Genomic DNA, 12,500 nt, shown 5'->3' with positions numbered 1-12,500 from the left:
AAAATACTAAAAAATCAAAAAAATTTGAAATTAATAAAAAGATATAAATACAATTTAATATATAAAAGACTGATCTGAACTCACCCCTCCCACGCATGAGTCCAGCACATCCACCCAGATGGAGTCGGGCACCAGCTCCTCCCGTCCGACCCAGGGGATCGTGTAGAACGCCACCACACGGAACGACGGCATCATCTCCGCGGTGATCGTCAGGCCGACGGTGGTCTCCAACTGACCAGTCACATCCAAGCGCTGGGCGTCAATGATTTTACCTTTATTTAAAACCTGAGGGAGTGTAGGGGAGAAAGCAGACAAGATTTTTTTAATATTTTTTATCTTTGAAGGCAAGCTTTAAGACCTACCTTTCTAGATTGATTTTTAAGTGAATTATATTTATCCAACTTCATTAATTAAATAATCAATTAATTAGTATTAGTATTTATTTATTGCTAGGGAAGAAAGCAGAAAAGAGTGTTCATATGTTTGAAGGCAAATTCACAACCTACTTTTTTAGATTGGCTTTGAAGTTAATTCTATTTATCTTAGTTTATGTTTTTATTTAACTTTATTTATTTAATTAATTATATTATTATTTATTTATTTACCTTTTAATTTGACTTGATTTTGATTAGGGAAGAAAGTTATCAGAGTTATTTTTTGTTTATGTCTAGTGTTGTGTGTGTCTGCATCTGTGTGTGTACGTGCCTGCGTCCCTGCCATGCATCTGTGTGTGTGTGCATGCGTCCCTGCCTTGGTCTGTGTGCGTGTTAATGCGTCTGTGCATGCTAGTCCCGTGTGTGTTTTTATGTGCATGTTTGTGTGTGTCTGCATCTGTGTGTGTATGTGCATGTTTGTGTGTGTCTCACCAGGTAAGTGACTTGCTTGATGAGGTCTCTGCGTGTCTTGTCTGCAGCGATGATGCTCAGCTTGAGTGACAGCCTCTCTCCCACAGACACAGTGTTGGTGCCTGAGCTGATGTGAAGGTAGTTCTGCTTCTCCCGGTTAAATGTGTTGTAGGGCTGCACAGTTATCTGTTGTTTGGCCTGCTGCTCTGGCCTCAGGTCCGCCTGTGTGGTTTCAGCCTGCAGGGGAAAGGAAGACGTGTTAATATACAGCCTAGGCTCTGTAAACATTTGGATTCCCCGGCACCGGACAAGAGGGTGTGAGTAGTAAAACTAGTGGTGGCTGATATTACATATAGGGTGCCCAACACATCTCTACCATTGTGTCCTTGAGCAAGACACTTAACCTCAAAACTGCTCCAGGGGCGCTGTATTATGGCTGAGCCTGTGCTCTGACCCCCTCCAAAGTGTGGTAACTTGAGAGGGGATATGCGAAAAAGACAAATTTCAACGTGCCTTGAGTAAATTGACGAATAAAGGAAACTTAAACTTAAAGACCTACTTCACCTGTGGAAATATGAAGGTGTATGGAACTCTGAGATCCTATGTAGTATACATGTGCAAACATTTTAGAAATCAGTTCATCCTAGCCTGAGAAAAGGCAGAAAGAGTGTTTTATGGTCTGACTGTCTAACCCTACATTTCGGGTGTAGTTATAGGATTAACAGGACAGCCAAGGGAAGACTGAAGAAAGACTGAGGGGAGAAAAACCTCATTCATTATATATTATAATAGCGATTTTATGATGATAGAATGCCGGTTCCGTATGGGTGAAGTATTCCTAAAGGGTAAAAAAGAGAATGCAGTCATACTAACAGTGATGGTGACAGGTTGTGGGGTGCTGGGCATGTTGATAGAGGCTCTAGTGGAGCCAGAGGAGACCATCAGGGCCGTGTCCAGGAGATTGACCTTCACCAGGACGTTACGGGCCGGGGAACCGTCATGCTGGCTCACCTGCAGCTGAAGGAGATGAGAAGATAGCTCTGTGATTTTACAAACTTTTTTTTAAAAATGTTCCAACTCAAATATGTACATATATTTCAGGATGCTGTGCATCCCTGGCAATAAATCTTTGGATCTGGAATAAACTGTTTAAGAAATATAGCTTTCGGAAAAAAAGTTGTCTAGTGGCACATCTTGCCCCCGGTGTGGTGTAAGTTGTGCCACAAGAGAAAATACCATGGGGTAAATTGTGCCAGTTGTAGTTGATAGATATAATAAGCCCATTAGCCCAATAGACTGTCCTTACTGTGAAGTCCAAAGGCAGGTCGGGCTTGAAGTACTTTGGAATGTCTTTGAAAGTTATGACATAAGGAGATTCTACGATCTTAATGCCGGTCTTTTCTGCTTCGACCAGATCACTGCCTGTGTGGGAGAGAACAAAAACAGGAAATAGTGAGAAATACACACAAACTTGAATCATTTCTTGAAGCTAGACACAAAGGCTTCCTCTGATATTATGGCGTCTTTGTACCATGTCACTAACTAGCATGTTTTTTTTGTTTTTTTTGCATTTTTTTGTGCATTTTTTTCACAGGCATGGTTCATGGCATATACTTTCAGGATATAGTAACATGTATATGGGTATCATGCAGGCAGATTCCAGTCATAATTTTTAAGTTTCTTTCTGGAAATTGCAGATTATTTCTATTTTATAATGACTATAAAATAAAGAGACATTTTTATTTATCTATTTAGAAAAAAATATTAATTTTTTACACTTTAATATAATGTAAAAATAGATATAGTTTTTATGAAATGTATTGTTGTTTGTATCAGTTATTGAACAGGAGACGTTCATGTTCGCCCAAGTTTTTGAATTACTTGATGTTTCATATGTTTGATGCAGAAAATATAGGACTTTTGCATTCAAAACATCTAAAACTACTTCTCCTAGTTTCAACTCAGTATTGGTGCCAATACTGAGCACAACAGTTGCAGCAACACAGGAGATTCCTAATTGTCATAACTAAGTTGAGTTTGTACAGGAGGACTAAAGGTCGTATTGATTTGATTGTTTGGATGAAACTATCGATCCGTCCGGGAAAGGAAATAAAATAAACTTTGGTCTGATTGCGACATTTTGAAAAGTTCATCGTTGCAAGACTCTGGTTCAAGGAATAGAGTAAACACAACAAACTGAGCTTTACAGATTTGGTTACACAGACTACACATCCTGGGAGTTTCCTATGTTCCGTCAGCACAAGAAAGATATTCATACATTTCTTTTCTGATGGACATGTTTTTCCATTATATTGCATTTGTATAAAAAAAATAAAAATACTAATAAAAATATTTAAAAAAAAAATATTATAATGATAATGATAAAAATTATAATAATAATAACACAAATTGATAATGATTTTTTAAAATATATAAATAAATAGAAAATAAATTAATAAAAATGAACAAATATTAATTATTAAAAATAAATGCGTGTTTTTTTCTTGTGTGTACAAAATTAAAATACATATATTTACCAGACTTGGTGAGCACAGAGGCCTTGACGTACACAGAGTTTCCCACCAAAGATCTGAAGTTGGGGTACGCTGTCTTCAGCTCCGCCATGCTCAGACTGACCACTCCTCCCGCCAGCTGCAACAATAACAAGAACACGGAAAAACCTTTAGCTTAATAAAGGAAACTTAAACTAAAAGACCTACTTCACCGGTGGGAATATGAAGGTGTATTGAACTCGGAGATCCTATGTAGTATAAATGTGCAAACATTTTAGAAATCGGTTCATCCTAGCCTGAGAAAGTGACCTACATCTGCCACCTGCTTGACTGACGGTAACCGAATCATCTCGTTGTTGATCTTCACTCCAAACACCACGTAGGCTGTGCCCTGCACCGGCTCCCCGTACAGGTAACTGAAAATACAAATAGATAACAGTAATGGGAACCCAACATTGAGCTATTTATTTTTCCCGAAAAAATTTGGTCCATAGCAGTATTATTTTGGGGTTAACTTTTCAAGGGGTTAGTGAATGAATATTGTCGAAAGTTGTATTATAAATTGCAGTGGCATATCAAGCATTTGTGTGTGTGTGTGGGTGTGTGTGTGTGTTGTGTGTGTGTGTGTGTGAGTGTGTGTGTGTGTGTGTGTGTGTGTGTGTGTGTGTGTGTGTGTGTGTTTTAAACGGACCTGGCGTGGATCTCTACTTCCAGTTCAGTGTCATCCAAATTGAGGAAGGATTTCCTTGGCACCAAAGTTACATTGAAGGCAGGAAGCACTAAATCACAACACGCCAAAAAATTTAAAAAAAATATAACTAACATGATAAATATATATAACGGCCTCTAACTCCCTTTAAACGTGTAGATACAGAGTAAAATAAATATAAAAATAAATAAATAAAATAAAATAAATGTGACAACTATCAAATCAAAAAACTAATTTTACAACAGATTTATTACATTATTGCAAATGTAAGTGTAATTTAACTTACCGTATTTCTTCACCTCAAAATTGGAGGTGAATGTGTTTTGCTCCCAGTGGTCAAACTTTGCAGTCAGCGTCCATATCCCCTCACTGACAGAGACATACAGTTATATCAGAGATTACACAAAAAAACGAGGATTTTTATTTGATATTAGGTGCTACATGTATAATCTAACAAGGTTGAGAGTCTGTGGCTGTGTTGGAAAAGCCCTACTAACGTCCTCCCTCCTACATACTCAACATGTAGTATATACTACATACTTAACGATCGATTGTGTATGCGAGGTTTGTTGGATCGTTTACACTGAAGTATACAGAAGCAATGAAGAGTTTAAAAAAAACTTCCATGCCGTTTGAAAAGATGCAATGCATTGTGGGGTGGTTGAGTAGGAAAAGTATCCTGTCGATCCATACACAAAATCTTCCCGGAAGTTAGTACTCATCCGGGCATTTCTCGGCTACACAAACTCGCAAACACAACCACAACATACTCAAATTGACATCAAAATGAGTATGAGTAGGACGTATAGGGCTTTTAGTATGAGTAGGACATTAGTAGGGCTTTTAGTACTAGTAGGACGTTAGTAGGGCTTTTAGTATGAGTAGGACGTTAGTAGGGCTTTTAGTATGAGTAGGACGTTAGTAGGGCTTTTAGTAAGAGTAGAACGTTAGTAGGGCTTTTAGTACGAGTAGGACGTTAGTAGGGCTTTTAGTATGAGTAGGACGTTAGTAGGGCTTTTAGTAAGAGTAGAACGTTAGTAGGGCTTTTAGTACGAGTAGGACGTTAGTAGGGCTTTTAGTATGAGTAGGACGTTAGTGTGGCTTTCCGAACACAGCCTGTTTGTAACCATTTAATTGCCGTATTCCAGATTTATCAATTCAGTAGTTTTTGCAACATTTCAATTTGATCTTACTTGACGATATCAGAGAGAGGAAAAGTCTCTCCATGTACGCCAGCCACAGCTCTGATACTTGGGACCTGTTTAACCACCACACCGTCTGGATTCTATAACACACACACACACACGCACACACACACACACGCACACACACACACACACACACACACACACACACACACACACACACAGGTCTGTGTCATGTCTTTTTTGTTGTTGTTTGTATGTTTTGTATGTTACAAACTAAAAAAAAATAATAGAAAAATAAAATTAATATAAGTATTTAGACAAAAAGAAGAAATCCCTTGAAGACAGACACACTGTAAGCAATTGCTATAAATTACATTGTTAACACCAATCTACTGTAATAATTAAAGTAATCATCTTTTCGTTTACCTGGATATCTATTGAGATGGAGCTTTCAAAGGCCTTAAAGGTCGGATTGGAAACGAACGCTCTGAACCGAACTGAGAGAGAGGGAAATGGACAGAAGAAAGACAGACAAATTACTCTATCTATCTATCTATCTATCTATCTATCTATCTATCTATCTATCTATCTATCTATCTATCTATCTATCTATCTATCTATCTATCTATCTATCTATCTATCTATCTATCTATCTATCCATCCATCCATCCATCCATCCATCCATCCATCCATCCATCCATCCATCCATCCATCCATCCATCATCCATCCATCCATCCATCCATCCATCCATCCATCCATCCATCCATCCATCCATCCATCCTTCCATCCATCCATCCATCCATCCATCCATCCATCCTTCCGTCCGTCCGTCCATCCATCCATCCATCTATCTATGCAGCGATGTCTCCCCAGCCCTCACCTGTGTCTCCGGGGTTGTATATGGGTTTGTCCGTCTGGATGAAGATGTATCCGGATTGGAAGGACACCATCACGACTCTCTCCTCCGTGTGCAGGCCTCCAAAGTCAACCTTCAGCTGCACAAACTTGTTCTTCTTCTCCTCGCGATTCAACAGAGCTGAGGGGAGCTGAGAATACATGAGAGACAGATATAGAAAACTTGTTAAAATATCAGGAAAATGAGGGGCATGGTGTAGTGGTTAGAGCGCCCCCCCAATAGAGCCTCAGTCCTCTTCACAGCAGACCCGGGTTAGAATCCAGCCCGGGGTCGTTCTCTGCATGCTATTCCCCTCTCTGCCCCATTTCATCTCTGTCTCTACAAACTGTCTAATAAAAGGCCTAAACATGTCCCAAAAAAATCTTGAAAAAAATCAGTAAAAGTTGCTAGTAGTAAATGGCCTTGGCAGTTATTGAATCATCAAATGCAATTGTATGGTAATTTTCAGATATATTAACTCATTGTACCTGCTGTATCATATTTGATACACATATTTACAACAAGATTTTAGTTTAAAGGTAGATGCAAAAGGTCTTAGAAACTCATGTATCAAATATTATAAAAGTGGTTTTACAGGGGTAAGACACATTACACACACACACACACACACACACACACACACACACACACCCATCTCCCCCTACACACACACACACACACTCTCTCTCTCTCTCTCCCTCTCTCTATCTGAACTATATCTTCATCATTACAGCCCTGGTGGTGAGTTATACCTGTATGGTCTTGAGGACTTGGAATGCATTGACAAAGTTGAGTGACACAGATTCCTGGAGGAGCATTGTGCTTCTACTGAAGTCCTGGATGGAGATAGAGACGGTGATGGCGGCCGACAGAACGTCTGTCTGGATGTAGATGTTCTCCTGACTGTCTGTCCGCAGCACGTCTGGGGCAATCAGGGTGAACCTGTTAGGAAAGACATGTGGTGGCAGATATTGCATATGATATATCTCTGGACTCAAATGTAGGAATGCTTATTAGATATATCATCATAACAACAGTTTCACCATGATTTTTTAGATTTTTTTAAAAAAATTTGTGAATAGTTGTTTTTTATTGCAAATACACAGAACAAAGCAAACATTGCGATAAACTAAAATGTATCTTTTAATTTTAATATAAAGGTGCAGTATGCAGTTTCAGAGGAGGGGGATTTGTTTACATATGAATAATGTGCAGTTAGTTTACAAAAAGTGTTTACTCTAGATCTTAAAATCTTAGTATTGGTTAATTCTATTCATAATGAATCAAATACAAATTATTTTGAGGCACCTGGAACCAAACATATGACTAGAATATGGTTGTAAACAAAACTGTGGGCCCTGCTGCTGTAAACAACAACAGTGAACCAGTAACTTTTGAATTACAGTATGTTGAAATTCCTTGCTCTGTAAAAAAAACTATTTAAAAAAAAAAAGTCAATGTTATCCTCAACTGTAGCTTTTGGGGAAAAACACCATGACAACATTAAAACTTCTTTCACTAATGAGATCACAACCTCAACTGCTATTACCACTGCTATTACTAATAAAAATAAAAACTATCTGGATCTGATATGTGGCTGGAATTGTTAAGAAAAACAACAATGCTTTACTGTGTTAAAATGTGTTGTGAAAGACAACAGGATCACTGCAAAGTTTGGGGTAGGGAAGAGAAAAAATTAAGATTTTCAGAAGATTTTGAAAAACTGTTGTATTATTATTGGTTTAGTGACCGTACCTTGGTGTAGCACTAACTAAATCCGTTGTGCTTAGGCCCCTGCAAACAAGACATTCTGTATTTTAATTTGAGTCATGACCCAGCAATGCAAACTATCAACAGAAACAACCACATGTATCATTCTAACATGGTATTATACACGGTACTGTGGTATTATTTAGCTTCAGAATGGTATTTATCATATATGAACATTACACAATAGAATAAATATAAATAATTAAGACGTGGTGTAGATTGTTGTCCATGAATTTTGTAATTCATGTTTTATTGTATAGTATTCAAAAACAAAAATCTTAATCGCTATTTTTTTACGGTTGATGTCACTACGGTAGTTACTTTTAAAATACTTTACTTACTCATGGAGATCCCAGTATCGGCCTATACCTGTAAATCTGGAGGAGCAGATTAAAAACTGATAACTTCAGTTGTCAGAAATTAAAAAGGTTGCAACTGTGTATATGATCTCTGTGCACACACACACACACACACACACACACACACACACACACACACACACACACACACACACACACACACACACACACATATACATATATAGGCCTACCTGCTGTCTCTCAAGGGAGCTCTGTAATGAACACGACTTTATTAGTATATAAAACTAAAACTTAAAAAAAAAAATAATAATCAAAAATATAAACTGTCCCCAGAGTCAGAAATGAAACATAAGAATACCTTCTCCTTGAGTCCCACTGCCCATTGTAGCAGCAGAAAAGCGTGAGAAATAAAATGCTGCGTAGCTTCCACCGAGCCATGTTGACTGACCGAACACAGCATTGGACTGTGGCCTCAGTGGAGACAGTCAACTCCTATCAGACCCCCCAAAACACACACACACACACACACACACCTCCGAAACCACGTAGGCCCCAAGCACATAATACATTGTCATCAACAGGAGGCGGGACCATGGTTTTCCGATCAATAACAGTGAGTAAAAAAATAATAATAAAAAAAAACAGATCAGGTGTGTATTATTATTTATTGCCTGTCATGTCATTTATTAGAAACTTTAATTTTTTTTTTTTTAGAAATGTACATAGTTATTCCATTCTTCACAGGTTTGGTACATGGCATAGATACTCCTTCTAAAATCCTCACGACGGCTGTGTAGTAAATGTCATTGGTAGCACATAGTATTAGTATCCATTCCCCCGGCCACATGTCAAAGTGTCCCTGAGCAAGACACTGAACCCTTAAAAATTGCTACCGAAAGTTAGCCTGCTATGAATGTGTGTGTGAATGGTAATGTGGGGATGGGAACAGGTCTCCCTTGAAAAAGAGTCTCCGGTCTGAATGGGATTTACTTGTATAAATAAAAAATGTTTTGCTTCTACTTATTTTCTTTATGGAACAATCCTCACAGTTACACATAGTAGGCAATGGCCGATTAATTTCTTAGCTAATAGTTTTATTGATCCACGCAGCGTATTGTGGATTGCAGAGGTCCATGAATGCAGCGGCCTTCCTACACACATAGTCCGGATCGCCAAGGAAAGAAATGACCCCGTAAATCATGTTTTCATACACCGCTCCTCCTCCAGAATCTCCCTGTGAAAGAGAGAGAGATTTTTTTTGTCATGTACAGCTCCGGAAAAAATGAAGAGACCAGTCTGGATTTTTCTTAAATCTTCATCTCTACATAACTTAATGAAAATGCTCTTAATGACAAGAAATGTATTGGAATTTGGTAGTAACGTTGTCAGAAGTCATCATCATCATCAACCTTTATTTAAACAGGCAAAAATTGCTAAGAAACAATGTCTTATTTAAGCAATGGCCTGGTAGGAGGTGAATGACCTCCTGGGGGGAAAGGGGAGAGGGAGTAAGTGTATATTATAAAACCAAAATGTTCATTCTACTCAAACATAAACCTATAAATAGTAAAACGAGAGACACTGTACATTTGGAGTGGTCTCTTAATTTTTTTCCAGAGCTGTATAATTGATACTTACTTAAAGGTGGAGTCAGTGATTCTGGAGAACGCTTGTTGTCAAAATCACTTTTGGTCAAAGTCAGTGAATATCTCCTCATGATCCGCTACCTGTCTGTACTCTGTGTGCGCTGAAATACAATCCAGTGTGTAATCCAATACATAGCCTAGGCTCTGTAAACGGGCATGCTGCTATAGCTATGGTGGGCTCCTTTGTCTACACACCAGTTTACAGTGCCTAGGCTGTGCATTAACAACTGATTTTTTTTTCAGCGCAAACACAGTATAGACAGTCAGCAGAACGTTAGGAGATATTCACTGATTTTGACAAAAAAAAAAAAGTTTTTGACATACAAGCGTTCTCCAGAATCACTGACTCCCCCTTTAGATTCAAAACACTATGGGCCAGTTTCACAGACATTGATTTAGCCTAGTCCTGGACTAAATGGAATTTTGAATGGCGATTGTCCATTGAAAGTACAATTCAGTCCAGAACAAGGCTTAATCCATGTCTGCGAAACTGGCCCTAACATTTACACTTCAACCCATTGATGTATCTCCTGTCTGTCGCGCAGCATCAGGCATCAATGGGTTAAAATAGAGAACACATTAGAGGCCTTCATGCCAACCCACATAGCAGATGTCCATCCCCGGTGTTTGGCCACAGAACCAGTGTTGATAGTTCTTAGCTTGGAAGGCAAGTGGGAAATCCATCTGCAAGGTCTCGGTGAGATCTGCACAGCCCACGACCTCAATGTCTGCACAGTGGAGATGAGCTGATACTCCAGAGGGGTATACTACGAAGCGAGATTAAGGGCTGAGCGAGGTCTGTTGAGTCTAAAGCGGTCTAAAGCCAGAGTTTTCAGTATCACGAAAGGTGGCTCTCTTTCTACCTGGCTAGATCACCGTGGTAACAGAGGCTGCACGGCTAACCTGCTCAGACCAGTTTTTGTTTCAGAGTTTGAGCTTAAATTCGGCTCTTATAGAGCGCTGCCCTTCAAGGAAACTACACATTTAGAAATCCCGCGGACCTGACAATATTGTCTGAGCGCTACATTCTCACTGAGGAAGCTGTTACATCTAAATTTATTGATCAGTAGGCTAAGTTAATGAACGAAACGAAGCCGTGACATTAGGCTTACAGCAGAGTGAACTGTAACATCGCGCTGGGGCTTTTTGCCACATGCATACAGTTATTGAACATGTAAAATAGCCCACACCTATACTGTATGCAGCGCCACTCTATGCTCTCCTCTCAAATGATTTTACCTGGCGATATACACACACTGGCTCTTAATAAAGCGTTCTATAAAATCACAGTTTGCAACATTATTTCACTGTGGGCTTTCTTTTCATAAGTAGCGATTACAGTTGGGACGTGACAGGTGACAGCTGTCACAGTTCGGACATCGTTGCAGACTCGCAGGTTAAGCTTCTCACAGTAGCCTAGATTCATATTTGTCCAGACTACAGGTTTTTTAATGTAGGCCTATTGGTATTTGTAAGATTCAAATAAAAGGCTAATAGTCTAAATCAAAATTGTATTCATTATGATGTGGCCCAAAACTAAATGATTTTCCATAGGCTATTCATTTTGAGACAGTGTCAGACTTAAATTACATTCTTAAGTGTGGGACTATAGGCGTAGTGCTATAAATATAGCAAAGTAGCCTATATATATATTAGGCTAAATGGTATAGTGTTTAAATCCGAGTTCAACGTTTCATTGTTTTATAATGTCACGTTACGCACTGCGAGAACGATCGGCAAGATAAATAAATAATTTCCATGCTGGCAGCATTCCACTCTCCTTAGCCTATTTGCAGTAATAGTTTTTTTCGGCTCTCTGTTTTCTGCTGTAATAATTCAGACTGACAAACTCTTCCTCTTGAATGAAGTTGGCGACACACTTTTGTTTTACTCAGCTGCTCACAATCAGTCCGTTTGTGTAAAGTTAGCGGCACAAGATCAGTCCAGTCTGTGCGGAAGCAGAGTCAAATGACGGCCAAACGCCCCCTCTCATGGGGACGCGCACAGAGCCTGAAGCTGAAACTCTCGTTCAACATAAGAGGTTGATAACTGCCTTCGTGATACCGGTTAGCTCTGAGCGAGGGTATGTGTTATGTTGAACCAGATCAAAAAAAGAGAGCCGGGCTCTGTTGAGTTTGCTTTGTAGTATACCCCTCAGGTTCTGGAGAAAAAAAAATTGTCATGTAAACAAAAAAAATAATAAAAAAAAATATATCGAAAATGAAATATTAAGTATTACACATTAAAAAATTAAAATATAAAATTTAAATTTAAAAATATAAATGTACAATTATATTTAGTAAATATAAAGAAAATAATCAATTAAATAAATGTTTCCTCATGAAAACTGCACAATTTTAGTATGACAAATAGAATGGCTTGCAGTAAAATAAGCAGAAAAACACAATAATGGGTCATCAAATGTATTATTATTATTATTATTATTATTATTATTATTATTATTATTATTATTATTATTATTATTATTTTTATTTTTTTATTTATTTATTTATTTATTTATTTATTTATTTATTTATTTATTTATTATAAAAGTAACCTCACTCCTTTCATCATTAGGGCCTCCAGTAGTGGCAGCGTAACCTGCGATCTCAACTCTGTAAACACCAAAAAGAACAAAGTGACGAGTCAAAAT

General features: G+C 38.3%; 2 protein-coding genes across 2 annotated transcripts in view; both read right to left on the bottom strand.

The window, feature by feature from the left end:
- LOC307252245 (venom factor-like) overlaps nucleotides 1-8,639 on the bottom strand; it is a gene marked incomplete at both ends in the record, with an annotated part of 37,279 nt that extends 28,640 nt beyond the window's left edge. The window contains 13 exons of the mRNA XM_080029883.1: nucleotides 85-285; nucleotides 867-1,082; nucleotides 1,719-1,862; nucleotides 2,152-2,267; nucleotides 3,383-3,497; nucleotides 3,672-3,774; nucleotides 4,050-4,137; nucleotides 4,354-4,436; nucleotides 5,261-5,352; nucleotides 5,642-5,712; nucleotides 6,097-6,262; nucleotides 6,864-7,053; nucleotides 8,560-8,639. Of these exons, the coding sequence (XP_079886009.1) occupies nucleotides 85-285; nucleotides 867-1,082; nucleotides 1,719-1,862; nucleotides 2,152-2,267; nucleotides 3,383-3,497; nucleotides 3,672-3,774; nucleotides 4,050-4,137; nucleotides 4,354-4,436; nucleotides 5,261-5,352; nucleotides 5,642-5,712; nucleotides 6,097-6,262; nucleotides 6,864-7,053; nucleotides 8,560-8,639 (1,665 nt within the window). The remainder of the gene's footprint in view (nucleotides 1-84; nucleotides 286-866; nucleotides 1,083-1,718; nucleotides 1,863-2,151; nucleotides 2,268-3,382; nucleotides 3,498-3,671; nucleotides 3,775-4,049; nucleotides 4,138-4,353; nucleotides 4,437-5,260; nucleotides 5,353-5,641; nucleotides 5,713-6,096; nucleotides 6,263-6,863; nucleotides 7,054-8,559) is intronic.
- A 643-nt stretch (nucleotides 8,640-9,282) lies between these two features.
- The window catches only part of LOC307252243 (kallikrein-8-like), a gene marked incomplete at both ends in the record, with an annotated part of 4,828 nt that continues 1,610 nt past the window's right edge, over nucleotides 9,283-12,500 (bottom strand). Inside the window, 3 exons of the mRNA XM_080029877.1 lie at nucleotides 9,283-9,435; nucleotides 10,451-10,575; nucleotides 12,410-12,462. Coding sequence (XP_079886003.1) covers nucleotides 9,283-9,435; nucleotides 10,451-10,575; nucleotides 12,410-12,462 — 331 coding nt within the window. The remainder of the gene's footprint in view (nucleotides 9,436-10,450; nucleotides 10,576-12,409; nucleotides 12,463-12,500) is intronic.

The sequence above is a fragment of the Ammodytes marinus genome, assembly GCF_949987685.1.
Source record: "Ammodytes marinus genome assembly, chromosome: 6".
Taxonomy (NCBI): Eukaryota; Metazoa; Chordata; class Actinopteri; order Uranoscopiformes; family Ammodytidae; genus Ammodytes; species Ammodytes marinus.
The sequence above is the reverse complement of the archived record's forward strand: the minus strand, read 5'-3'. Positions and strand labels throughout refer to the sequence as shown.